This window comes from Malus domestica, chromosome 03, assembly GCF_042453785.1.
Source record: "Malus domestica chromosome 03, GDT2T_hap1".
NCBI lineage: Eukaryota > Viridiplantae > Streptophyta > Magnoliopsida > Rosales > Rosaceae > Malus > Malus domestica.
In genome coordinates, this window is record NC_091663.1 from 6,472,188 (window position 1) to 6,497,925 (window position 25,738).

At 37.4% G+C, this 25,738-nt stretch overlaps 1 protein-coding gene and 1 long non-coding RNA gene across 2 annotated transcripts; one reads left to right on the forward strand and one right to left on the reverse strand.

Moving 5' to 3' along the window:
• Positions 1 to 12,396: 12,396 nt before the first annotated feature.
• LOC139194177 (uncharacterized) lies at positions 12,397 to 13,334 on the reverse strand. The gene is made up of 2 exons (XR_011578946.1): positions 12,950 to 13,334; positions 12,397 to 12,810 (listed from the first exon to the last, which is right to left on the reverse strand). It is a non-coding gene; the product is annotated as an uncharacterized lncRNA (long non-coding RNA).
• Positions 13,335 to 21,923: 8,589 nt separating this feature from the next.
• LOC103419066 (protein NRT1/ PTR FAMILY 8.2-like) lies at positions 21,924 to 25,041 on the forward strand. Its single transcript, XM_070818201.1, has 5 exons — positions 21,924 to 22,136; positions 22,220 to 22,425; positions 22,579 to 22,796; positions 23,217 to 23,770; positions 23,968 to 25,041. Exons 2-5 carry the CDS (start codon positions 22,284 to 22,286, stop codon positions 24,800 to 24,802), a joined length of 1,749 nt encoding a protein of 582 aa, XP_070674302.1. The 5' UTR covers positions 21,924 to 22,136; positions 22,220 to 22,283; the 3' UTR covers positions 24,803 to 25,041.
• Positions 25,042 to 25,738: the final 697 nt, after the last annotated feature.

The window sequence follows — 25,738 nt, forward strand, 5'->3', positions numbered from 1 at the left end:
AAAAAGTTTCACATAAATCAAATGCAAAAGAAATCAAACTATGTTTCATCAAAGTTTCAAAACGGTCCAGTGGCTAATTACTAATCATCATCAATATAGTTTTTAACTTAATCACATTTGTAAACTTAAATTGGGGTTTTATACAAAAGGGTATTGATGCAAGGTTCAATTCGGCCCAAAATATATGGTATGGGGACATGCTTAACATGCCCCCTCAAGTGGGATCGCTCTTCACACGTCCTCTCATGTGAATCCACTCTTTAGTGAGTCACATATAAAGACAACTCTGCAATGGTAGCCCCTTTTATTTAGATTATGGGGACCTAATCTTGGTGTCCCAACTCGGGTTCAATTGTTGTGGTGCAAACCATATTTTTTTTGGTCAAGGCAAACTTGTAAGTGTTGGATTTTATACAAAAAGGCCTCAATACAATTAGTAGTGCAACCATTCAATATAAAAGGGTTTAACTTTATCAGGTTCCCAATGTGAGACATGCTCCAACAGGTTGGAGCTCATGCCATTTTTCGTCTAGCTGTATTTAGTCTCCTTTTTGTTGAAGGATGTATGCGTACAGATCTCATGAGCAAAAGACAACTGATAAAAAAAAAGGTTTTTGAATTTTTAGGAGCTGTTTGGTATCCTCCTTGCCACTTAGCATACTAGGTTTTTTAAAATTAACAAATTGATGGCTTTAATGGCTTTTTATATTTCTGAATGATGTATTCAAACAAATTATTCAATTAGGATTGCTGTCGTTATGAGAATACTTAATTAATATATGGTTAATGGATGATAGTCCATGCATTTGTCATCGGGGAAGAAAGTGTGAACGTGAAAGTTGAATGTGGTGGGTAAACGATAGTAACATATATATATATATATATATATATATAAAGGGTTGTTAACAGAAACGAGTATCCTGTAGTTGAGCAATAGTTTTCATTGGACTGCAAAATCGATCGATCAAAAAAATCTGTTTCCTGAAAGCTTAAGCTTTCTCTGTTTGAGTAACAGCTCATCTAACCTTTGCATGATCAGCTGAGTTAATTTGACACATGAAATTAATCATACAATTTGTTTACTCCACGCCCTATTTATGAACTCTCTCTGCACTAAACATTACAAGGAAAAGAACAAATTTAATGAATGAGGAAATTGGAGGAATGGTCCTGAACTATGATCGAAATGTAGTTTTGGTCCTTAAACTTAAAATTCATTAGATTTGGTCCTTGAACTTAATAAAATGTAGAGCATTGGTCCCTCCATACTAACACTATGAGATTTTCCTTTAGTTTCATGATGTGGTCTTTGTGCGCTCCATATTTTTGTTAACTAAATGCCACATGGCTTAAAAATTCAAAATAAAAATAAATACAAACATAGAGAAAGAAAAAAATAAAAATACTAAAAATATAAAAGTTAACTCTCTCTCTCTTTCCCGTCTTCCCTTCTGCCTCGCCTCCTCCAAACCCCAGCCACAACATTGTAGCACTCTCCAAACAACCAAACAAATGAAAGTTTCTAATCCAAATTTCGAACACGTCTCCCTTTGTAAATGAATTCACAATGACAACCATCCATGCTATCTCGACAGGTAAGATTCAAGAATTTTGTGGGATGCGTGTTCGGGGTTTGGTGAAGGCTGTGCTTCGTGGGCTACAGGTTGGGTCGGTTGGGGAGTGGGGATTAACGATTGGGGGTTGGAAGTGGGAGGTTGGCGGGGAGTGTATCAAAGATTGAAGTTGAAGGAGGGGGCTGCGAGTGTTGGTGGATGAGGTAGGCCTGCAATTTTTGTTGTAATTTTCATCTTTTCTATTATATATAGGTGAAACTAACATGTAAACACTTTTAACTAAAATTTAACGGAATTGGTAATGAAGGACTAACGCTCCACATCTTATCAAGTTCAAGGCCCAAATATAATGATTTTTAGTTTAGGGACTAAAGCTACAATTCTAGGATAGTTAAGGGACCATTCCTCCCATTTCCTCTTAATGAATCCTTGTCATTTCTCATTTTTACAAAATGGTTTTTCAACCCACTAGCCGTATTTTGACCAAAAAGAAAAGATGAAAAAAGGAACACTATTCTATCGTAGAAGAACACTGTTATTTCTCCTTACGTGACAATCTAACATTATTTTACCAAACTACCAAATAAATGTGATAGTTGAACTGGTTAATAAGTTGACGGTTAGTCAAGAAGATATTACTTGCATGTTAACATAGTTGTCTATGTTGGAAAAATAGGGTCTAATTGCTATATTAAATCACATGAAAAATCAAGAAATAATTCATGCAATCATATATCACAATAATGCATGCACATGAATAACCAATGTTAAATGAATATGATATAATAGATTAGAAAAACCTAGAAAATATAGTTGAGGCAAGTGTTGGACACTTTGTCCTTAAGACAAGTTTACGCCCCACTACAGTGCTCATGGTTGATTGGCGCATGTCTCCCAAGATACAACGACCACGTCCTTGTAATAGTAGCACTCCAAATCACAAGGCTCCATGAACCACGATTGTGTTGAAAACTCTCATATGGACTCAATGAGACTCTCTAATAAATAGTGCACTCTATGTATGATTATGTAAACGATGAAAGGTTATTATGTGATTATAGGGGGCTTCTCTATTTATAGAATGTGAGACACCTCTTTGGAAAACATGTGACTATTTATGAAGAGTCAAAAATTGCAACTCTTCATTTGAGTAGACACATCTTTCTACTAAAAGGCTCAACTTCTAATTTCCATTCAATTAATAAATTTAATATAATAATATTATTATTAAATTTTCCAACAGTCCCCCACATGAATGGAAATTGACTCAATATCATGCAAATGACAATGCAGACACTAGAGAGAGAGTTTAGTAGGAAAATTATTGCATCGGGATAGGTGGCTTTTGGCTTTGAACCTTCCGTAATGAATTACTATTGAATTTACTTGGCTAATCAGTGAATGCGATGTCTTGAACTGCTCAGCCGTTTATGTAAACCAAGACAATAGTAATAACAAAATACTTTTCCAGACACCCCATGGTTACTCGATTGTGTTCATTTTGGCCCTGAACAATTCTTGGTTTCTCATGAGTGCTTTAAAGATCTAAGCCCTTAAAAAAATTCTCACAGGAACGGCCTCATTCCTCACTCAAGATAGGTGATGACACGCCCCGATCCTAATATTTCCCCGAATACCAGGATTGGCATGTGCTGGCCGACACCCGAGGGTGACGAAAGCCATTTATTGAGTGCAAATGCTGAAAATAAGGAATAATTAAGACTTATAAATATAAAAGAATAAAGAATATGCATTTAAGAAACGTGTTCAGAGCATACAACTAATTAGAACACTAAAATGGATAATATAAAATTGAATGAAACAAAGGATTGATCCTACACCGAGAGGACTCGAAGATGCCGATGCGGAAGTGCCTGGATGCTGGGATTGTATGCCTCGATTCTAAGTCCTGAAAGGGGCTCAAAACAAACATGAGTGGACCAAGTTGATATAGATATAATAAAACAGTTATCAGCATACTAACCCCTAGGTTTTATGAAAACACATATATATCATGATAAACATAGTTTTCTGAAACCTAGCATGTCGTGCAATGTCTCAAATCATAACTTGTATATATAATAATCACTAGTGAATTGTCCAATAACCTCCAAGCCCCATGCTGGCTCCCCATCTCTGAGTAGACAGTCAGAGGAAAATACACTTCAGGCCTCATGCCGGCTCCCCTTCCCTGTGCTAAATAGCCAAAGGAAACACACTCCAGGCCCTATGCCAACACCAAACCGTCGCCTGGGACGGATCGTAATCTATCCCTACGTCCCGTAGCGAAAAGGACCACTAGGTAAGTACAAAACCACTGAACATATATATATATATATATATATATATTGAAAAGCAACTTCATAATATAAAGTCATCCATCATCTATACTATAAAGAGGTGTTCGAAACATGTTCTAAATATCATATCGTCATCCATCAGATATTCTATAAGAACATGGGTTATAGAAAAAATAGTAATAATTCAAACTAAGCTTAGTAAGCATGTTATCTCAAAGCGTTCATAAAACGTAATCATCAAATCATGGTTTTTATGTATGCATTTCTACTATTAAAACATGCATTTTTAGAAGGGATCCACTCACAGATACTTAGCCGCCGAAGAGTCACACAAACTAGCAAACACAGAATCGTCACAAATAATTACCCCTAAGCACATAAATGGTCCAATTAATAAAACTCTATTAAGACAATTGAATTTAGGAAAACGGACATTGGAAACGGATTCAGAACGTCGAATTACCTTAAGAACAGTCCTAGATAAATTTCGTAAAGTAAGTGGTAGTTGGTGGGAGCAAATCAATGTTCCCGGACTCATTACCATTGAAGAAATTCGTGTGGATCTTTAGGAAGATTCCCGGCAATTATTCTATCGTTAACCTTTTTGCTTATTCCAACGACGAAGTCAAGTTCAAGAACCTTTGACCGTCAGCTTCACATCAAATTCTTCGAGCGTTGACTTCGTTTAATTATATACTTTTCTTAGGAAACTCCTCGGTAGCAAACGATATTCTCATCAATATCCCAAAATGGAGTTGCGATTCTTGTTGTTGTGGTAGTTGGACTTGGATGATGAAGATCCAGTCTTGTTTGGATAAACAGACTCCTTGAATTTCACCTGGGTCTGGTACTCGGCGGTAAACCCTAGTTTAGCGTCTAAGTACTTTTCAGTAAAGGTGAACTTAGCCTTTTGCTTGTAACCTAACTAACCAGTGCTCTTGTCCACTAGTTGTTCAGCCTTGTAATTTTCAGTGTAATGGCTTGAGACTCCACCATATTCTTGAACTTGCTCTGAATTTCTCTACACTCATTGAGCTTTGGTTTGCTTAAGAGCATCACTTTAAGGTAACCAATCGTGCCACTACATACATTAGCAGGCTGCTTTGTATCTTTCTTCTTCGTCATTCTATTGATTCATAGGTTCTATGTTTAATTTTTGAACTTTGAAACAGCTCTCACAAAGTATCGTGAATTGCGAAATGTCTTTGACCTCGTCAAATCTTATAAGCAGTTTTTACTATTCTTTGAGCTTAAACCTATTTCCCCTTTTGGCTAACAAAATCATCAACCTTATTGTGACAGATTGGTATTAGAGCCATTCCCTAGCCGGAAGTGTGCCGACGAGGACGTCGGGCCTCTAAGGGGGATGAATTGTAACATCCCACATCGCCTAGGGGAGTGGATCCTCTAAGCCTTATATGTATATTCCCATCTCTACCTAGTACGAGGCCTTTTATGAGCTCACTGGCTTCGGGTTCCGTAGAAACTCCAAAGTTAAGTGAGATCGCAGCGAGACCAATCCCAGAATGGGTGACCCACTAGGAAGTTCTCGTGTGAGTTCCCAGAAAAAAAACCGTGAGGGCATGGTCGGGGCCTAAAGTGGACAATATCATGCTACGGTGGAGTCAAGCCCGGGATGTGGTGGGGACCCGGGCCGGGATGTGACAGGTGACTTCTCATTAAGAGTATCTTGTAATACCCACTTGTTATTTCCAAGTATAGGAATCATTAAAAGCAAAGCTTATCCTAAATACGCTGCAGATAGCACTATTTTATCATAGGACATGGGTAGGAGATTATCTCCGCGGTGCTCCCATTGAATCATCCACAGTTCAGTTGCCCTTTTGAACCTAGATCTTGGGATCTCTAGTCAGCTAGGTTGGGTTGCCATTATGGCGATTCTTAAAATGTAGGCTTTTAACCCATTCCCCTCGATGATACAACTTATTCTCTAGTCAAACCTTTAATTAATTGGATCCACTAGGTTGATGACTATAGCTTATGGTGCGCACTTCCATTTATGAAATTATATTTCATTCGAGAGTAGTTGTTTTCCAACGCTAAGTCCTTCAAAACATGTGTTAGGACTTAAAAAGTAATTTGCTAACACTCGGGTACATTCCCCCACATTTAAGGTATTTGCTAAAAGATCTCCAACATTTCACTACCTTAAAATTACCATTATAAGAAATGACATTTTGATTGTCTCATTCAATTAGCAAATTATATTTCCATTCTTCTTAAATAAATCTCATATCTCAAAATTAGATAAGTTGCTCCCACAATTCTTCGATAATTGTGGTTAATTTTTAATGTCATTGTTAAATCGATCACGTTTTTTTATTTTATGAAGTAGGAAACAACTAAGACAGACCTTATATATCTATCTTCTTAGGCCTTCATGCCTCACTAGCCATTATGGAAAAAGCACTTCTTGGCCTTCATCCCTTCCGCACTATGACTAACATACATGACCCAATGGCCATGTCCATTAATATGCTTACTTAATAAATATCATCATGCATGTCTAATACAATTATGCAAAATGCTCCGCACATTTTTAGTGTCGTCTTTTCCTTTGTAAAGACCCCCACAATTTCAAAATTATTTCTCTATATTGATATCATTTTGAATAACACTCAATAATATTCATTTTCTCCATCATTGACATGGCAAATGCATCATTCTCATCGGCAAAGAAGCAAAACACATAAACTAAATGCTTCTCAAGAAATCTTCCAGAAAGTTATGTGTTGCATCATATATGACTATAGTCATATAATTGTTCGTAATAATATGATGATATCATTCTAGACCTCCTGAAATTGATGAATTAATCTCTTCGAAGAAATCAGATAAATGATTTTACAACATTATTATCACTATATGATAATACATCCAGTCAGTATGTAGAAGTTTACATACCAGCCCATGAACACGTATTCAAATTTAAGAATGGTAATGACTAGTTGGAAAGGTCGTACCCTTTCACTATCAAAAGCAGCACTTCAAATGGCATGCTTTTTCCTTGGAATCTCATATGGCAGATTCCACCTTTTGGTTCCACCACCTTACAGAAACTATTCATTTGTCAATTAGTTGCATCTTTTTGCATCTTAACCGCCACATGGTTCTAGATGTCCCAAAATTCTTGACTCAAATGAATATATATAGAACCGTCAAGCAGCGGTCTCACCGATTTCTCTTTTATCTAGAATCTCCAACTGGTCGATTGTCGTGGAGTTCTACATATACCATATATATTTTACAGAACAACCAATGATTCATTTAAGGACTCCACACATATGAATACAACAAATCAAGGTATGCATCTAACTGTCAACTAATTTCACACCATTCTCATCCCATTTCAGTTGTCTTAGTGTTGCACACATGAGGCTTCGAAACATGTAATTCTTTCCCAGAAGATAAGTGCATGCACAAAATAAAAGGGAACTATTATATTAAAGCAACAACTCCCCATGCGTATACAAGATGAATATATACGCAGACCAAATTTCAACACCATAGTTTTTCAATATATCATCATGCCTTATGACATTTTCATTTCTGAAATGATAAAACCTTAACAGTTATCGAGTTCCAAACCGTTTGACATGCAAAACAACATGATCCATTGTCCAAATCAATGTATTATGGCGAAATTACCATTCAAAACTATGTTAAAACACCATATCCAAACTATTGTAAGAGCTACGTATATTCAACAGTATGCAAAACCCATCAAATGTAAGCAACAGTGTAACTTTTTAATCAAAGCAAATGGCAATTCATTATCTACTAAATGAATATATCTAAAACTGATTGTCAGAAAGAAACGAATCTAAATTTCTTAATTTAAGTACTTTGTGAATCACGTATAGCAAATAAACCTATAAACTTGTTTTAAGATTGTTGGAAAAATAGGGTCTAATTGCTATATTAAATCACATGAAAAATCAAGAAATAATTCATGCAATCATATATCACAATAATGCATGTGCATGAGTAATCAATGTTAAATGAATATGATATCATAGATTAGAAAAACCTAGAAAATACGGTCGAGGCAAGTGTTGGACACTTTGTCCTTAAAACAAGTTTACGCCCCACTACGGTGCTCATGGTTGATTGGCGCATGTCTCCCAAGATACAACGACCACGTCCTTGTAATAGTAGCACTCCAAATCACAAGGCTCCATGAACCACGATTATGTTGAAAACTCTCTTATGGACTCAATGAGACTTTCTAATATTTAGTGCACTCTATGTATGATTATGTAAACAATGAAAAGTTATTATGTGATTATAGGGGGCTTCTCTATTTATAGAATGTGAGATACCTCTTTGGAAAACATGTGGCTATTCATGAAGAGTAAAAATTTGCAACTCTTAATTTGAGTAAACACATCTTTCTACTAAAAGGCTCCACTTCTAATTTCCATTCAATTAATAAATTTAGGGTAAAGTACAAAAAACTATCTTAACTATTGGTGTCACGACACTTTCATACCTCATCTTTTAAAGTTGACAATGTCATACCTCGTCTTTAGAATTTGGTCCAATGTTATACCTTCCGTTAGTCTGGCCATTAATTTGTCAGTTAAATGCTGACGTGGCTTGATCCAGACCCCACTTTCTATTAAAAAATTAAAAAAAAATCATTTAATATTTTTTAAACATTAAAATAATAAAGAAAAGTTAAAATAAAAAAAAAAAACAAAACCCGTTCGTCCCTTCCCCTCCCTCCCTCCTTCCCTCATCTCTTCTTTCCCCCATCTACCTGCTGCAACCCAGAAAAAAAGAAGGAAAAAAAAATAACTGTCCCTCCCCCCCCTCGCGTCCTTATCTCTTCTCCCCCATCCCCCCCCCACCCCATCTTCTCCTCCATCCCCCCCCCCCCAAACCCCTATTCTCCCCCACCCGAGCCCCTACCTGCGACCCAAAAAAAAATAAAAATCCCAGTTCGTCTTCCCCTCACATCCACCCTCCACACCCATCCCCCGTGGAATCGGCCTGGCGAACGGGATCTGGGTTTTATTTTGGGTTTTTTTTTTTTGTTGTGTTGGGGTTTTTTTTCCCTTCTCTATCTTCTTCTTTATGTTGGGTGGGGGGGTTGGAGTTTTTGTTTTATTTTCTGGGTCACAGGTAGGGGCTCGAGTGGGGGAGAACAGGTGGTGGGGGGGGCATGAGGGAGAAGAGAGAAGGAACACGCGGGGGGGGGGGGGGGGAAGAGACGGGGGAGGGGGAAGAGACAGTTTTTTTTTTTATTTTTTTTATTTTCTGGGTTGCAGATAGGGGCTCGGGTGGGGGAGAACAGGGGGTGGGGGAGGGGTGGGGGAGAAGAGAGAAGGACGCAGGGGGAGGGACAATTTTGTTTTTCCTTTTTTCTTCTTCTTTTTTCTGGGTTGTAGCAGGTAGATATGGGAAAGAGGGAGGGAAGGAGGGAAGGAGGGAGGGGAAGGGACGAACAGGTTTTGTTTCTTTTTTTTTTTTTTTTTTTACTTTTCTTTATTATTTTAATGTTTAAAAAATATTAAATGATTTTTTTTTTTAGTTTTTTTAATTTTTTTTAATTTTTTAATAGAAAGTGGGGTTTGGATCAAGCCACGTCAGTATTTAACTGACAAATTAACGGCCAGACTAATAGAAGGTATAACATTGGACCAAATTCTAAAGACGAGGTATGACATTGTCAACTTTAAAAGATGAGGTATGAAAGTGTCGTGACATTAATAGTTGAGGTAGTTTTTTGTACTTTACCCATAAATTTAATATAATAATATTATTATCAAATTTTCCAACAGTCTATTTGTTTGACATATATAGTTTCCAAATTAAATGAAATTTTCTACGAATCTTTAGATGATGGTAAAAGAATAGATAGTTCGGATTATAAAAATTGTAATATAAAATGATGTCATAAAGGAGAAATGACTTCTTACATAAACAACCAAGCACCATCCAAGCTAAAAAATAACTGATTAAAGAACTTAAAAATAACCCAAAAAGAAAATTGAAACAACTTAAAAAATGGATAGCTAAAATGATTTGTTAACATTTTGGGTTACACTTTGGCTGATGTAAGTGATAAGGTCATGCTAACAATTATCTGCTATTTCATTATTAGTTTGTTATGCCATCTGATGACCAATAACGATAATGGAAATCAAAACCCGAAATTATATATGTTAATCTTTCCTCACACACACACGCTATTTCATTATTAGTTTGTTATGCTATCTGATGACCAATAACGATAATGGAAATCAAAACCCTAAATTATATATGTTAATCTTTCCTCACACACACGCACACACAAAACCCTAATTCTTCTCCCAACTGAGCATAAGAGTTTCTTCTGTCCTAGGTGGTATCATTCTCTTTGTGTTGTCCCCATTATCTATACTTCCCTTACAGACCACCTATTTGGATCGGCCGTTTAAGTATGTGAAATACTGTTTTGATTGGTTGAGAAGAACGGATTAGGATTTAGCCGGATCCTCTTTGTGGGGATCCGGAAAATCAATCAATTGTGTTCGTTCATATAAACAGTACCTAATGAAAACCGATTGCATGATATACTATGAACAGACACAATGAATTGACCTTCCAGATTTCCACAAAAAAGATCCAGAGAGGATCCTCATCTTAAGAAGAAGAAATAGAATATGGAATTAAATGTTCTAAAAGATGCATACAGTCGTCTTCCACATTTCAATTATCCTTGCGAAATAACAACCAAATCTCAGTGTTAGTTGGCTAAACAACTAACGATCGTTATCATTTTTTAAAGGATTTTTATGACAAATTGTCCCTAAAATTGACCTTCACCATCCAGATGGTTCCTAAAATTGAAAATCAATAAATGTAGTCCCTGAAAATAGGTATCTCAAATCAATGTAGTCCTTTCATCACAATTCTGTTAAAAATTCCGTTAAGTGCTGATGTGGCACATAAATGGGTCGCATAAGTCCTTTTTTTCTCATAAATGGTCATTGAAATTGACCCCAAGACATCAAAATGGTCCTTGAAATTGACCTGCGACATCAAAATGGTCCCTGAAATTGAAAATCGAACAATGTAGTGTAGCCTTGCAAGTAAGTGCCCCAAATTAACGTAGTCCTTCCATCATAATTATGTTATGTGCTGATGTGATACATAAATGGATCACACAAGTCTAATTAAATTAAAAAATTACAAATAGGTTTAATAATTCAATAGTTAATAAAAAGTTGTCAAACCAAAAACTCAGTCCTGCAATCACCTCTGACCCCAGTCCACATTCCTCTACCTCTATCTACTCTCTAAAAAAATCTCAATACACCCATCTTTACACACTTCGACACCTTTCACCGAATTGAACCTGGATCAATATCACCTTTGGTGACGGCTTGGCTAATTGGCAACAACTTCTGAGACATCACCATTAACATTTAAGCGATCAACATCCTCACAATCATAATCTTGGAAAGCTTGGTCGGCGCTTCCCTAGTGGTCTAGTGACTCAAAGAAAGGCAAGGTCTGCCTTGAGATAATAAGGTTATAACCGAGGTGCGTTTATTGTTGGTTGAAAACTATTTCCAAACCCCCTCTTAGGCTTTGGTTAAGCCTTGTGCCTTTGAGAATTTATGGAAGGGATCTCTCTTCGAAGTAGGTCCTACTATAAGAAAAAAAATTCTCTTGTGCAAAATGGTATTTAGACAACTTTTTTAATGAATTATTAAACCCACATTAGCACATAATTTTTTTTTTTTTTTTTTTATAGATTTGTGGCCAAATGATCATATTGATTTGCGACACCTATTTTCAAGGACTACATTCATCGATTTTAATTTTAGGGACCATCTTGATGGTGTGGGTCAATTTCATGAACCATCTTGATGGTGTGAGTCAATTTCGAGGACCATTTGTGATAAAAACCCGTAAATCTTGTGAGGCCCATTTAGGTGCCACATTAGCACTTAACGGAAATTTTAACAGACCACATTGATTTGCGACATCTATTTTCAAGGACTACATTTATTGATTTTCAATTTCAAAGACCATCTTGATAGTAAAGGTAAATTCCAAGGACCATTTGTGATAAAACCTTTTTTTTTAAATATTATGGACTGACCCGGATCATAAAAAGGAACAAATGGACCAACCCAGTTGCTGAAGGCCAGGGTTTGTATCGAAACCTTTAAAACCTAACATTTTTTAGACCAGCCCAGGTCGAATTTTCCTTTTATGATACGTATGCTGAGTCAATAATGACCTACGACCTTAGAAGTTCATACCACAATTTGTATGGTTTTCTATTTTTTTAGATTTTGTTACACTCATGAGTTGTTGCGATGCATGATCTATTAAAGTAGTAGATGTTGGTCACGTGATGTATGTTGTAGAAATGATAGATATACGTACCTAGCCGACCGGACAACTTAGTTGTTATCTACAAATGGCATAGATCATGCCCAAATATATGACAATTTATAATGTTCATGAAGTGGAGGGGAACCAGTAGAAAGATTCATGCATGCAGAAAGAATTCTGAAATGTGTGTTTCAAACCAATGAGGAGATTACTTTGTACAGTTTGTAATTGCTGTGACCTAGCATTGTCAAATATGTCCAAGGGTTTCCCAGAGGCAGCAGCATTTCCAAACATGTGCAATCTCCTTTTGTACATATGGAATTCATTCCTTTACCGAGAGAAATTAAACATGATGAATTACTAACCACGATCCCGGCCAGGTTAAGGTGGTGATTTGATCAAGCGAGAGAGGTTAAGCCAGAAGCCAGAAATTTTTGTGGGTTCTTGAGTTGAGAAGGTAGCCTCCATCTTCTAACCCCTTTTTCTGTACTGCAACACAAGTCCGCTTGTTATTTTCGATCAAGTAGTCCGCTGTGTCTATCGCCTTCGCCACTCGCCCTCCACGCCACGTATGTGATCTGTTCCACAGGTATACAATATCAAAATATTTAGCCAACAGTTACATTGGAAGGAATTAAACCTGCAACTTATTCGATTTTAATTCGTTTTTTCGTAGCTGTTTACCCCAAAAAAGAAATGGCGATAAAGAAAACTCACCCTAAAATATCCATTGAAATTTTCCTTCGTTGCCCTACAACTATGGTATCAACCCCAAGAACATCGCTTTGATGTAGAATGGTGCATGCTTTGTCTCTGCCTTCCTCCATTGCCAACCTCTCCACACGCACACGTATTTTGGTTGTACGCATTCGCATACTTTCTTCATTTCCTCAAGAAAATCACGTCCTCCCCTACGGTTCCTTCGAAGGACATGGTGGCGAAAGCCGCAGAGGCAATGCTAGGTATTTTGAGTAACGTCGTAAATGCATTCCTCCATGTATTTTGGTTCTCAACAAAGAAAAGGATCAACTCTGTTAGACCAAGTCCGAGTCTGGTGGTGGTTTCCTCCAATTCAGGAGGTTGTGATCAAGAGTTAGATTAGTTCAAACTTCTTTTCGAATGTTAGTTGTTTTCCGTAATACGTTTTGTAGCTTCTATTGTAATTTTGAATTTGAAACAGCCTTGTAAATAGGGATTTCAATCCCTAATGTAATCTGAACGTGAATATAAATACACGCAGCCTCTCTTTGAAATGGCATGCAATTAAAGTGAAACCTTGAGAGTTCTTAAGTTTTACATGGTATACGAGCCCTAGCAGTCTAACGACTTAGATCCTGATTTTTTTTTCCATGGCTGATACCCCAAACGGCGCTGCAACCTCCACCAACTCTATTTCAAACCCTGCCATGAATCCTTTCTCATCCATGACTACGGTTGTCAACATCAAACTGGATCAAACCAACTATCCTCTGTGGTTGGCTCAGATCCTACCAATCCTCAAGAGTCGTAACCTGATGGGATATGTAGATGGGTCCATCGTATGTCCACCCAAACATCTTCCTAGTGCTGCTGCTATCAACCCAGCATACACAACCTGGGTGCAGAATGATCAAATGATACTAAGTTGGATCAATGGCTCTCTCACGCCATCTGTGTTGTCCGTCGTCGCCAGCAAGAGGTCCTCTCATGACACCTGGGAGGCTATCGAGCAACAGTTTGCTTCTACGTCCCAAAATTGTATTTTGTTTCTACGTCCCAAAATTGTATTTTGTTTCTTCGTAATGAACTGATGCAAACTAAGAAATGAGACATGTCTATTGCTGATTATCTTGATTGAATGAACTCGATTGCTGATAGCCTTGCCCTAGCTGGCAACCCCGTCAATGATGATGAACTTGTCCAGATTATCTTGAACAATTTGGGCCCTGCCTATGAAATGACAATGAGTGCTGCTCAAGCACGTGATACTCCAATCGCGCACCCTACACTTGAGGCCCTTCTACTGACTACCGAGAGACGAATGGCTGCACAGACTGCTCAGCCTGTGGAGGCTGCTCCGGTGAATGCCTTTGTCACTGCCAGAGGTCGTGGTGGACGACTTCGTGGAAATGGACGTGGTGTTTTTCCATCCGCACGTGGTGGTGGTGTTGTCAACCCGCGGGGGTTTTTTCCTCGCAATAATAATCAAAGGCAAATTCGGCCTGCAATGGTGAGAAATTTACTACCACAGGAGAACGACTCACATGCCAGATATGTGGAAAACAAGGGCATCCTGCCCTAGATTGTTATCAAAGAATGAATGCAACCTATGAAGGGAGAATTCAAGCAAAACAGCTCACTGCCATGGCAACATCTCCAGTTCCTCTCAATCGGCAGAATAATGGACAGTGGCTTTTGGACACCGGTGCTAATGCTCATGTAACTCCAGACATCCAGAATTTGGTAAACCCAAAAGAGTATAATGGTAATCAGAATGTGGGTGGTGTAGGTAATGATACTGGCCTTTCTATCTCTCATGTTGGTTCGAATCAAATACAAACTAAATCTTGCTCATTTAAATTGCAAAATATTTTAAGATGCCCCACTGCCTCAACCAACATTATTTCTGCACACCGATTTACCCTAGACAATAATTGCTATTTACTCATCTTTCCTAATTTTTTTCTTGTTAAGGACCTCAAGACCCGGAAGACGCTTTTCCGTGGGAGATGTGAGAATGGCTTATACCCATTTTTTGGTGGCGGTGGACAGTTCAATAACCCTATTCACATCTTGGTCATCCTGCGTCTTCTATTATCAAGTTTTTAATTTCAAATAAACACGTACCAATTTATGGTACTGCTGATGTAATGTTTTGTCAGTCGTGTCCTTTAGGAAAAAGTACTAAGTTACCGTTTAGTACTTTAGAGTCTGTTTCTCAATTTCCCTTACAACTTTTACATTCCGATGTTTGGTGTTCTCCAGTTATTTCAATTGAAGGTTTTCGATATTATATCTTGTTTGTGGATGATTATTCTAGGTATTCTTGGATTTTTCCCATGAAAAATAAGTCTGAAGTATTTGAAATATTTGTTCAATTTAAAGCTAAGGTCGAAAATATGTTTAATACTTCAATAAAAACCCTTCAATGTGATGAAGGAGGGGAGTACAAAAGTAAAGGTTTTCAACAATTTCTTGCAACAAATGGAATTTCTCAAAGGTTTTCGTGTCCCAAACACCCCGAGCAAAATGGCCTAGCAGAATGAAAACATCGACATATTGTTGAAACGAGTATTGTCATGCTTTCTCACTCTCACATTCCAAACAAATATTGGTTTGATGCATGTTCAACAGCAACTTATTTAATTAATAGATTGCCAACTCGGGTTTTGTCCCATAAATCGCCCTATGAGACATTGTTTGAAAAATCTCCAAACTATGAGACGTTAAAGGTGTTTGGTTGTAAGTGTTTTCCTTGGCTTGTTCCTTATGCACAAAATAAACTTCAACCCAAGTCAAAACCATGTGTATTTTTAGGATACTCACTGAATCATCAAGGGTATAAATGTTTGGACCTGTCCACGAGACGAATTTATTTGTCTCACCATGCCCTATTCGATGAGGACTCATTTCCATTTAAGGAACTCACATCCTTGCGAGAAAACGTTGATAACACATGTAGTTTTGCATCTCCTGATCTTTTGTTCACATTTCCTATACTTTTGTCAGATACTTCCCCCACTTTCCTGAACCCTACCCACCCTTTAGAGTCCCCATCTCAGCCAAACATAACCACGTCCAATTCGCCAAATCCTGATCACAATACTATTCCCCAAAATCCCATGTTATCTTATCCTTCCAACCCGCCAGCCACCTTATCTCTCCCTGACCCTAGTTCCACGAACCAAAATTTAAATAAGCAAGCCCTAGTCGTTGAGTCACCCACGCCTCAGTCTCTGCCACCTTCAGACCACGATATTGCTTCAATAAATCAATTCTCAGTACCAAGGCCGCGCATGACGACTCGATCACAGTCTGGAATACAAAAACCTAATCTTAAATATGCTATGCATGTCTCTACTGATCTTTCTTTAGTTGAACCAACCTGTTTCAGTCAGGCAATCAAGCACCACCAATGGAGGGATGCCATGGTCCAAGAATTTAATGCACTGCAGCGATGTGGCACGTGGGAGCTTGTTCCTTATCATTCACAAATGAATGTGCTGCCAAACAAATGGGTATTTAAGATCAAAAGACGGGCGGATGGCTCTGTAGAGAGGCACAAGGCGAGGTTAGTCGCAAATGGGTTTCATCAACAGCCTGGGATTGATTACACCGAGACCTTTAGTCCTGTGGTCAAGCACAGCACCATACGACTTGTTCTTAGTTTGGCAGTTTCAAAAAAATGGAATATCAGGCAATTGGATGTACAAAATGCTTTCTTGCATGGCTTTTTGAAGGAGAAAGTATATATGCGACAACCTGCAGGTTTCATTGATGAGCAGCATCCAAAACATGTCTGCAAATTGCAAAGGAGTGTATACGGATTGAAACAAGCTCCGAGAGCTTGGTTTCAACGTTTTTCAGAGTTTTTGCTTCAATTAGGGTTTCAAGCATCCACTTGTGATTACAGTTTATTTGTTTTCAATCACTCTGGTGTCTACTTGATTTTATTGATCTATGTAGATGATATATTGTTAACAGGGAATAGTCCTCGCCACATGTCTCGCTTAATCCATAAATTGGGAACTTTGTTTTCAATGAAGGACTTGGGGCCTCTTCATTACTTTCTGGGTGTCGAAGTAACCTATTGTGGTGATCAAATGCATTTGAATCAGGCCAAGTACGATGTGGACTTGCTTAAGCATACAAAGTTTTTGGATGCTAAACCAATTTCCACTCCAGTTTCTTGCGGACAGAAACTGAGTGCTTACAACGGTGAGCCACATGACGATTCTGAGATGTATCGAAGTGTTATCAGAGCACTTCAGTATTTAACTATCACGAGACTAGACCTCTCTTATGCAGTAAACCAGGTATGTCAGTTCATGCACTCTCCAAAGAATACTCACTGGATGGCAGTCAAGAGGATCCTTCGATATGTTAAAGCCACATACAATCATGGTCTTGTGTATAAACCTGGTACTGCACACCTTATGGCGTATTCTGATGCTGATTACGCTAGGAATCCTAATACACGGCATTCCACAGGTGGTTTTTGCATTTACTTAGGGTCCAATCTCGTGTCTTGGAATTCTAAAAAGCAGAAAACTGTCAGTAGGTCGAGTTCAGAAGCTGACTATAGGCTGCTTGCTTATACTGCTGCAGAATTATCATGGTTCCGGTCTTTATTTTGTGACCTCCACTTGCATCTTGATCGGCCAACCATCTGGTGTGACAATGTTTCCTCCATTGCCCTTGCTTCAAATCCAGTTTTTCACTCCCGTACAAAGCACTTGGAGGTGGATTATCATTATGTTCGTGAGAAAGTGGTTCGTCAAGAGTTATTTGTGAATTTCATATGTTCTCAAGACCAAATAGCTGATCTTTTTACAAAAGGATTGTCCTCTTCACAATTCAAGCATCTTGTTTCCAAGCTTCCAGTTGATTCTCCTCTTGTCAGCTTACGGGGGGCTGTTAGACCCAGTCTGAGTCTGGTGGTGGTTTCCTCCAATTCAAGAGGTTGTGATCAACCTAAACTCTTATCCAAGAAGAGTTAGATTAGTTCAAACTTCTTTTCGAATGTTAGTTGTTTTCCGTAATACGTTTTGTAGCTTCTGTTGTAATTTTGAATTTGAAACAGCCTTGTAAATAGGGATTTCAATCCCTGATGTAATCTGAACGTGAATATAAATACATGCAGCCTCTCTTTGAAATGGCATGCAATTAAAGTGAAACCTTGAGAGTTCTTAAGTTTTACACAACTCATCGTGTTCGAGTACTGCATGAGAAAGCGCATATTGGAGTGCACCCGCTGATTCCTGGGTTGGATCTGCCACCACCATTACTCACCGCGGAGGTGCAGTTGGTTTACGTTCCATGGAATATATATAAATGCCGGTGATTGACGGGGTAGCTGCCACAACTCCTACCCAAATGTTGTCACTGAAAATTCCAAAAGGATTGCGCAATAGAAGGTATTGAGGAAGTGACGTAAATTTGGAGGGATCATTTTTTTTGTGTTTATTAAGAAGGGATACTTCATTGACAACTTTTAGTGATTCACAAAGTTTTATCTTTTTAGGGCAGAGATTCACAAATTAGCTAGGGATTCTTTTGGGCATGCCATTTTTAGGTAAATTTGCAGACTACTATTCCATAGGACGCGGTCAAATGTCAGCAAAACACTAAATTTTAACATGTCCAAATTCCATGATGTCCACAACTCGAACCAAGTAAGACGAGTTGGCTTCAAAACCTTGGAGTTGGCCTAGAGAAATTTATGAGTATAATATAATCACACTTGATGTTATTATTAGTATATTTTTTTTTTAAAAAAAAGACCAGCTAGTAGAATTATCACAACAATCTTTTTTTTTTTGGGTTAGAAAGACTATGCATTTCAGCTTCCCCCTAACCACTATGTAGTGATTCACCAGAGTCAAGAATCTAATCCTCTGAAATTTGTCCACAACCATTGACCACCCCGAATCAAACGCATGACATACAATGTGAGATACCAGCCTGAAATTTATCCATAACTATTGACCACCCCGTAGTGGTCACATAGTGTTATTAATTTATGTGTTATAATAGAAGTGGACAACCTTATTGACGATATGAAATAATTAAAATATAGTATTAATAAATAGATACATATGTTTTATATATATATATATATATATATATATATATATAAAATCAATATTGGAGTGCCCCGGTTGATTCCCCACCGCCATTGCCCGCTGTGGAGGTGTAGTTGCTTTACGTTCCATGGCTCATGTACGGCGGTCATTGAAGGGCAGCCGGCTCCTACCCAAATGTTATCACAAAAAATTGACACCATATGTTTTTGCCGGCTTAATGGAACTTTTTTTTATCCTTTTGTCGAAGGGGTTGGGATGCAAACTTGAAACTTCTTTTAATATATAGTGGGAAGAGAATTACTATTAGATTGATAGGGCTCAATTCTTTTTAGCTAAAATAGTTCTTGAAATTGACATAACTCTTCATTTTGGTCTCTAAAATTTAAATCGATAAAAGTGATTCATGAATTTGTTTACCTACATACATTTTGACCCATTAATTATTAAATTGAAGGTATTATCATTTTGGTTCTTATTTAACAAAGATTTTTCATATAAGAACCAAAATGATTTACGATGGACAAACTCAGGGATCACTTTTATCGATTTCAAATATCAAGGACCAGAGTGAAAAATTATGTCAATCTCAAAAACAATTTTTGGCTAAAATGTTGATTGATAGGGTGTATAGATCATTACTTTAAAGTTGCGTTGATTTTCCAGTAAAGTTATCATTTAATGATATTATCCCTACCTATAAGATAAGAGATTTTAGTTTCAATTTTTATAAATAACGAGTTTGATATTAAATTATTATAATTGATTAATTGTGAAACTTAGCCAAAATCTTCTACCTTTCTATAAGATAATTAAAGGTGGGCTAATTGAAGAGTCTGCAAGCTGGCGCTGAAAGAGAAGGGTGGGAATGAGTCAAGCTATGCCCTACCAAAAATATCCTGTACCAAGATACGTCTCTTTGTTTACTTATATACACTATGCCAAAAATTCTCGTCTAGAGCTGATTAGTCAGGCTAGGTTGCAACTCTCACTTATACATAAAATAGATAACTATCATTTTGCATTTTATAAGAAAGTACACCTAAACTTGTTTAGGCATCGGGTTAGCCCGTTTAAGCGTCCGTCTAGGTTGCAACTCTCACTTATACATAAAATAGATAACTATCATTTTGCATTTTATTTTGTCAATAAAATGTAAGAGACTTATTAATATTTGGACGAACACTCATAATATGTTTAGTTCTCATGTTTTCAATATATTCTAATACTTGACAATCAATATGTTCTTTTATTTTGCAATTGTTGTATACACAATACAAATATGTGTTTTTTCATGTATAAATAAATACATATTTATACAATATATAATAAACCTTCTTAAATCTATCATTATCGTCTAACTAGCGTTTAACGTCATTTAGAACCTTATATATATTTTTTCTTATTTTTCAAATAATGTCTTTGAAACTAGGAATAATGCAAAACCACCAACTACGCAATCTCTGACCTTTCTGATTATGTCATCTTGGAGTAAATTTCAACGTACAAAGTTGGCCATATATTTTTGTTCACACTTGACTTGGAGTACGTGTAGGATGTTAATCTAATTACGTCTGCAATTTTTTGTCTATACTTGGTTTCATATAAAATTATAACCCATCATGTTTTTTAGGTTGAAAGATCGGCTTTAAAGTAAGAATTTTCATTTGCAAATGTCTTCAATAAGGAAGAGATGTTTCAATGTGCTTAGACATGTGCTTAGACATGAAGTTGTATATTACATATAATTATATAATTTAAAGAATATTAAAAAAATATTTATTATTTTTATAATAACATATAACGTACTGTTTTATTTTTTGAATATACTGAAAAATCTCTCTAGTAACCGTTTCTTTCCATATATTGTTTACTACTATATTTGTGAACACACTATTTTATTATTTTTCCTCGGTTCAATGTTGATACCTTAGAATCTAGATTACGTCTCCAGTAACCGTTTAATATTGTTTAATAAATAATATTAAAACTGTTTGTAGCCATGAAGAACAAGAAGGAAGAGTTTACATTGACTTCAACGCTTGTTGATTCTGCGAAAAAATAATGCTCGGCTCCTTATCTGGAAAAGACGTTCGTTCTTTGAAAAATCACAGCACACATTAGAAAAATGAATACTTAATGTAATTTGCACGTAAGATCGAGTATTGTAAAATGAGCTAAGTATTTTACTATTTTTCAGCTTAGACTTAATGTAATTTGCATGTAAAAACAAGTATTGTCAGAAAATGAGCTAATTATTTTTTAGCCTAGAATTACCCAAAAAAAAAGAGTTGCTTTCTCGTGTAGGTGAAAAAAAGCAAACTTTACCTTGTACTGCAAATATTTTGTCACTAGCTATAGATTAGACATACTAAATTTGTGCACCAGAAAATTTGTCATGATCAAATTTGTACCTCAATTTAAGTAAAAGTTAAATTAATAATTATAATACAAATTCATGTCACGTAGAACGTGTCACGTTATTGATGCACGATTTCAGTATAATAAGCTCATACGGCTGTCAAGTATGCATATTCACACACTGTATTTCCAATTTCAAACGGCAATCGAAAACTTGGAATCTCCACTCTAGAATCCGGATCCTCGCATGATTCTCTTTGAGGGGATCCGGAGATTCGTGAATCATGGTCGTTTATTGTATACAATAAATTATTTTAAATATTTTTATTTAAAATTAAACACAAACAGTACTTGATAAAATTTAATTACAATATACAGTAAATAAACACGATTCATGAATCTTTAAAAACCTCGTTAAAAGAATCCAAAGAGCATCCTGTTGGCTCAGCCTCCACCCTAAACTAAACCCACGGCAATTGCAATACCTAATAATATTTTACACTTCTCCGGCCACATGCGTCCACACTCTCATCCACACACTGTATGACCCACACTGATGACTTTGCTCGTTATCTTCTCGAGACAAGTCAATGCAAACAAACTGGCCATTTGCCAAATCTTTTCCGCCATGGGAGCCTATATAATTGACCACCACACTCATCAGTATTCTGCTTTGCTTTCTCTTGCCAAATAACAGATAATTACATTTAAAAAGTTCCATTAATCCATCTGAATCTCTGCCGGCCTGCCTTCAGCCTCTGGTATGCAATTTTCTATTTAAATTTGGGCAAAAAATGGTGAAAAAGATTAACCCTTTTGCTTAATCCGGTTGCTGGGTTTGCAGCTTTGGTTTTTGTAAATTTTGGGGACACCCCAAAAGGGCAAGAGCAAAACAGAGTCCAGAAGCCATGGCAGAAGATGATATGCTCGCCAAAGCAGCACCACCAGAAGAAAAAGATGAGTACACAAAAGATGGCACAGTGGATTTCCGTGGAAACCCAGCGAAGAGAAATGCAACCGGAACCTGGAAAGCCTGCCCTTTTATTCTAGGTACTTCTTGAAGATTTCCAACATGCATGCAATGAATTTTGGTCCGGGAAGTTGAATCAAAGATTGGGTTTTTATTTTTATTTTTATTTTAATGATGCTAATTTTCTTTGGTTTTTTAATTAATTAATGTTTTTGGGTTTGATTTGTGAGTAGGGAATGAATGCTGTGAGAGGTTGGCATATTATGGGATGAGCTCAAATCTGGTGATTTATTTCAAGACTCAATTGAACCAGACGAGTGCTGTTGCTGCGAAAAATAACTCGAATTGGGGTGGAACTTGCTACCTTACTCCATTGCTTGGAGCTTTTCTGGCTGATGCCTATTTGGGAAGATACAAGACAATTGCCTCTTTCTCAATCATTTATGTCATTGTAAGATCTTTTGCCTTCAAATTCTTACTAGTTTATTTCAATTTAGGAAAGTCGCTAGCCAGTTTGATAACCATTTTGTTTTTTTTTTTTTTTTTACAAACGATAGCGTTAGTAGGTTAAATTCTTAGTTGTTAGAAGGGAGGGGGATCGGTTGATCGAAACACACCAGGGTGCATAAGCATCATTGCTTTCCACCACTGCACTAAAACACTGTTGAGGGGGGGGGGGTTCTATTTGCTTATCCCAACTGATTTGCAAATGTCCCCTTAATTCATAACATGGCTTACTGTAGGCCAACAATCATACTTTGCCTTAATTTTTCTAATAAATGACCCTGCTGGTTGTTGTTGGAATTTGATTTGTTTGGTTTTTATCTTCTCACTCAATAGAAACTTATGGATTCTGTAATTATTTGCATAGGGGATGACACTTTTGACAATGTCAGCATCGGTCCCCGGCATGAAACCAACCTGTGTTAGCAAAGATGATTGCCATGCAAATGGTGGACAAACTGCAGCAACTTTCATAGCTCTTTACCTAATAGCATTGGGGACAGGGGGGATTAAGCCGTGTGTCTCGTCCTACGGTGCAGACCAGTTTGACGATGATGATGAGGTTGAAAAGAAGCACAAGGGTTCTTTCTTCAACTGGTTTTATTTTTCCATCAATGTTGGTGCTTTGATTGCTAGTTCTGTGCTGGTGTGGATACAAGACAACGTGGGTTGGGGATGGGGTTTTGGTGTTCCAGCAGTGGCAATGGCAATTGCTGTGCTGAGTTTCTTTTCGGGGACTAGGTTGTATAGGAATCAGAAGCCTGGAGGTAGTCCTGTGACACGCATAATTCAGGTGGTTGTGGCGTCTGTGAGAAAATACAAGGTGAAAGTACCGGCAGACAAGTCCCTTTTGTATGAGACTGCAGATGCAGAATCTTCCATCCAAGGAAGCCGCAAGCTTGATCACACAAATGAATTCAGGTTAGTTTTTAAACCGAAAAATCTTCTTTACTTATAAAGTTAATGTTGCTAAGATGGGATTAAGGCTCACTTCAGTTCAGTAATCAAACTATAAGATTGAGAGTTCTTTTTCTCTAGCATTAGAACGAATAGTGGTTTCGTAGTTTTACTTCCGTTGTTGTTGCTGTTCTGTTGACCTTAATTTTTTTACTGCTCAGGTTCTTTGACAAAGCAGCGGTGGAGGTACAAGATGACCATTTAAAGGACTCGAAAAGCCCATGGCGACTCACTACAGTTACTCAAGTGGAGGAGCTAAAATCAATCATAAGGCTGCTTCCCATATGGGCCACTGGTATCATCTTTGCTGCAGCCTACAATCAGATGAGCAATTTCTTTGTGTTGCAAGGCACCCTCATGGATGTTCGTGTTGGCCACTCTAGCTTCAAAATCCCAGCAGCATCTCTTTCCGTCTTTGACACCCTAAGTGTCATTTTTTGGGTCCCAATATACGATCGAATCATTGTCCCAGCAGCTAGAAAATACACCGGTCACAAGAATGGCCTAACTACACTGCAGAGGATGGGCATTGGCCTCTTCATCTCCATATTCTCCATGGTCTGTGCTGCAGTTTTGGAACTCATCAGACTCCGAAGTGTTCGACAGAACAACTATTACGAATACGAGCACATGCCCATGTCAGTCTTTTGGCAGGTACCTCAGTATTTCCTCATAGGAGCTGCAGAAGTTTTCACATTCATAGGACAGCTGGAGTTTTTCTATGATCAAGCCCCAGACGCCATGAGGAGCTTGTGTTCTGCTCTCTCACTCTCCACCGTTGCACTAGGAAACTACTTCAACTCTATTCTTGTCTCCATCGTTACAAAAACGACTACAAAGGACGGCAACCCTGGATGGATACCGGACAATTTGAACTACGGACACCTTGATTATTTCTTCTGGCTATTAGCAATGCTGAGTTTTCTTAACCTAGTAGTTTACCTCTTCATTTCCAAGTGGTACACGTATAAGAAGACCGTCGGGACTCTGCGTTGATTGCCAACAGAATATCACCAAAAGAAGCTATACCATAAGAATGATAAAGATGATAAGTGACTCTCTTACTCTGCGTTGATCGCAAAAAGACCGTCGGGGACTCGGCGTTGTTTCTGTACTGTGGTGATTTTTAGGTTTTACTTTGCCTTTCAATTACTTGTATATGGTTTGTCTTGTGTATGCAAGTCTGTTAGAGAGACTACAAGTTAATTAAAAGTCAATCATTGTGTTTGCTCCCATTCTATTTGCCTTGTACAACACTACTAAGGCAACCCCAAGCCAAAAGGCTCTTCGCTTTGCAAGAGTCGGGGCGGAACTGTCTATCTTACATAGCCTTGCTCTTGTTTTGCAAAAATGTTGTTTTTATGACTCGAATTCAAAACCTTTTAGCCACAAATAAATAACTTTTATGTTGCCCCAAGGCTGACCCTACTTGTACAACACTACTACTGCTACTTAATATTTGTTCGAGTCCTTGCAAGGGCCAACTGTGAGTGAACGACCTCATCTGAATGCCCCACAAGAAGCAACAAAAGAGTTACTTCTAAATTTCTATGAAGTGGGCGAGGCCACAATTCTTCTAGGGTTAATCAATTTTCTTTGACAATTGTTTGGAGTCTTTGGATTAGATCTACTGGTTTTAAGTGGCGAAGTATTCAATATTTAAACGTATTTTAGAATTTTCGGTTGATAAGATAATTATTCTCTCCAAACATTTGTGTCACATTTACTTAATTAAAATCTGGAAAACCCTCAATCGAAAAAATCAAGAATAAGGAATAAGTCACGAATTAGGCATTGCATTAGGGAAATTTCATTTATACCCATGTAACCTATTTCTATACCCAACTTACATTTTAAATGTAAATTGTCTATTTTACCCTATTGCATAATTACTATTAAGTACAAAATAAAATTAATAATAAAATTCAAATT

What these genes read in the sequence shown, in the direction of transcription:
- LOC103419066 (XM_070818201.1), top strand. Translation starts at nt 22,284, where the DNA reads ATGGCAGAAGATGATATGCTCGCCAAAGCAGCACCACCAGAAGAAAAA. An exon ending in AGCCTGCCCTTTTATTCTAG is followed by an intron (nt 22,426 to 22,578) that starts GTACTTCTTGAA and finishes ATTTGTGAGTAG; the next exon opens with GGAATGAATGCTGTGAGAGG. An exon ending in GATCACACAAATGAATTCAG is followed by an intron (nt 23,771 to 23,967) that starts GTTAGTTTTTAA and finishes TTTACTGCTCAG; the next exon opens with GTTCTTTGACAAAGCAGCGG.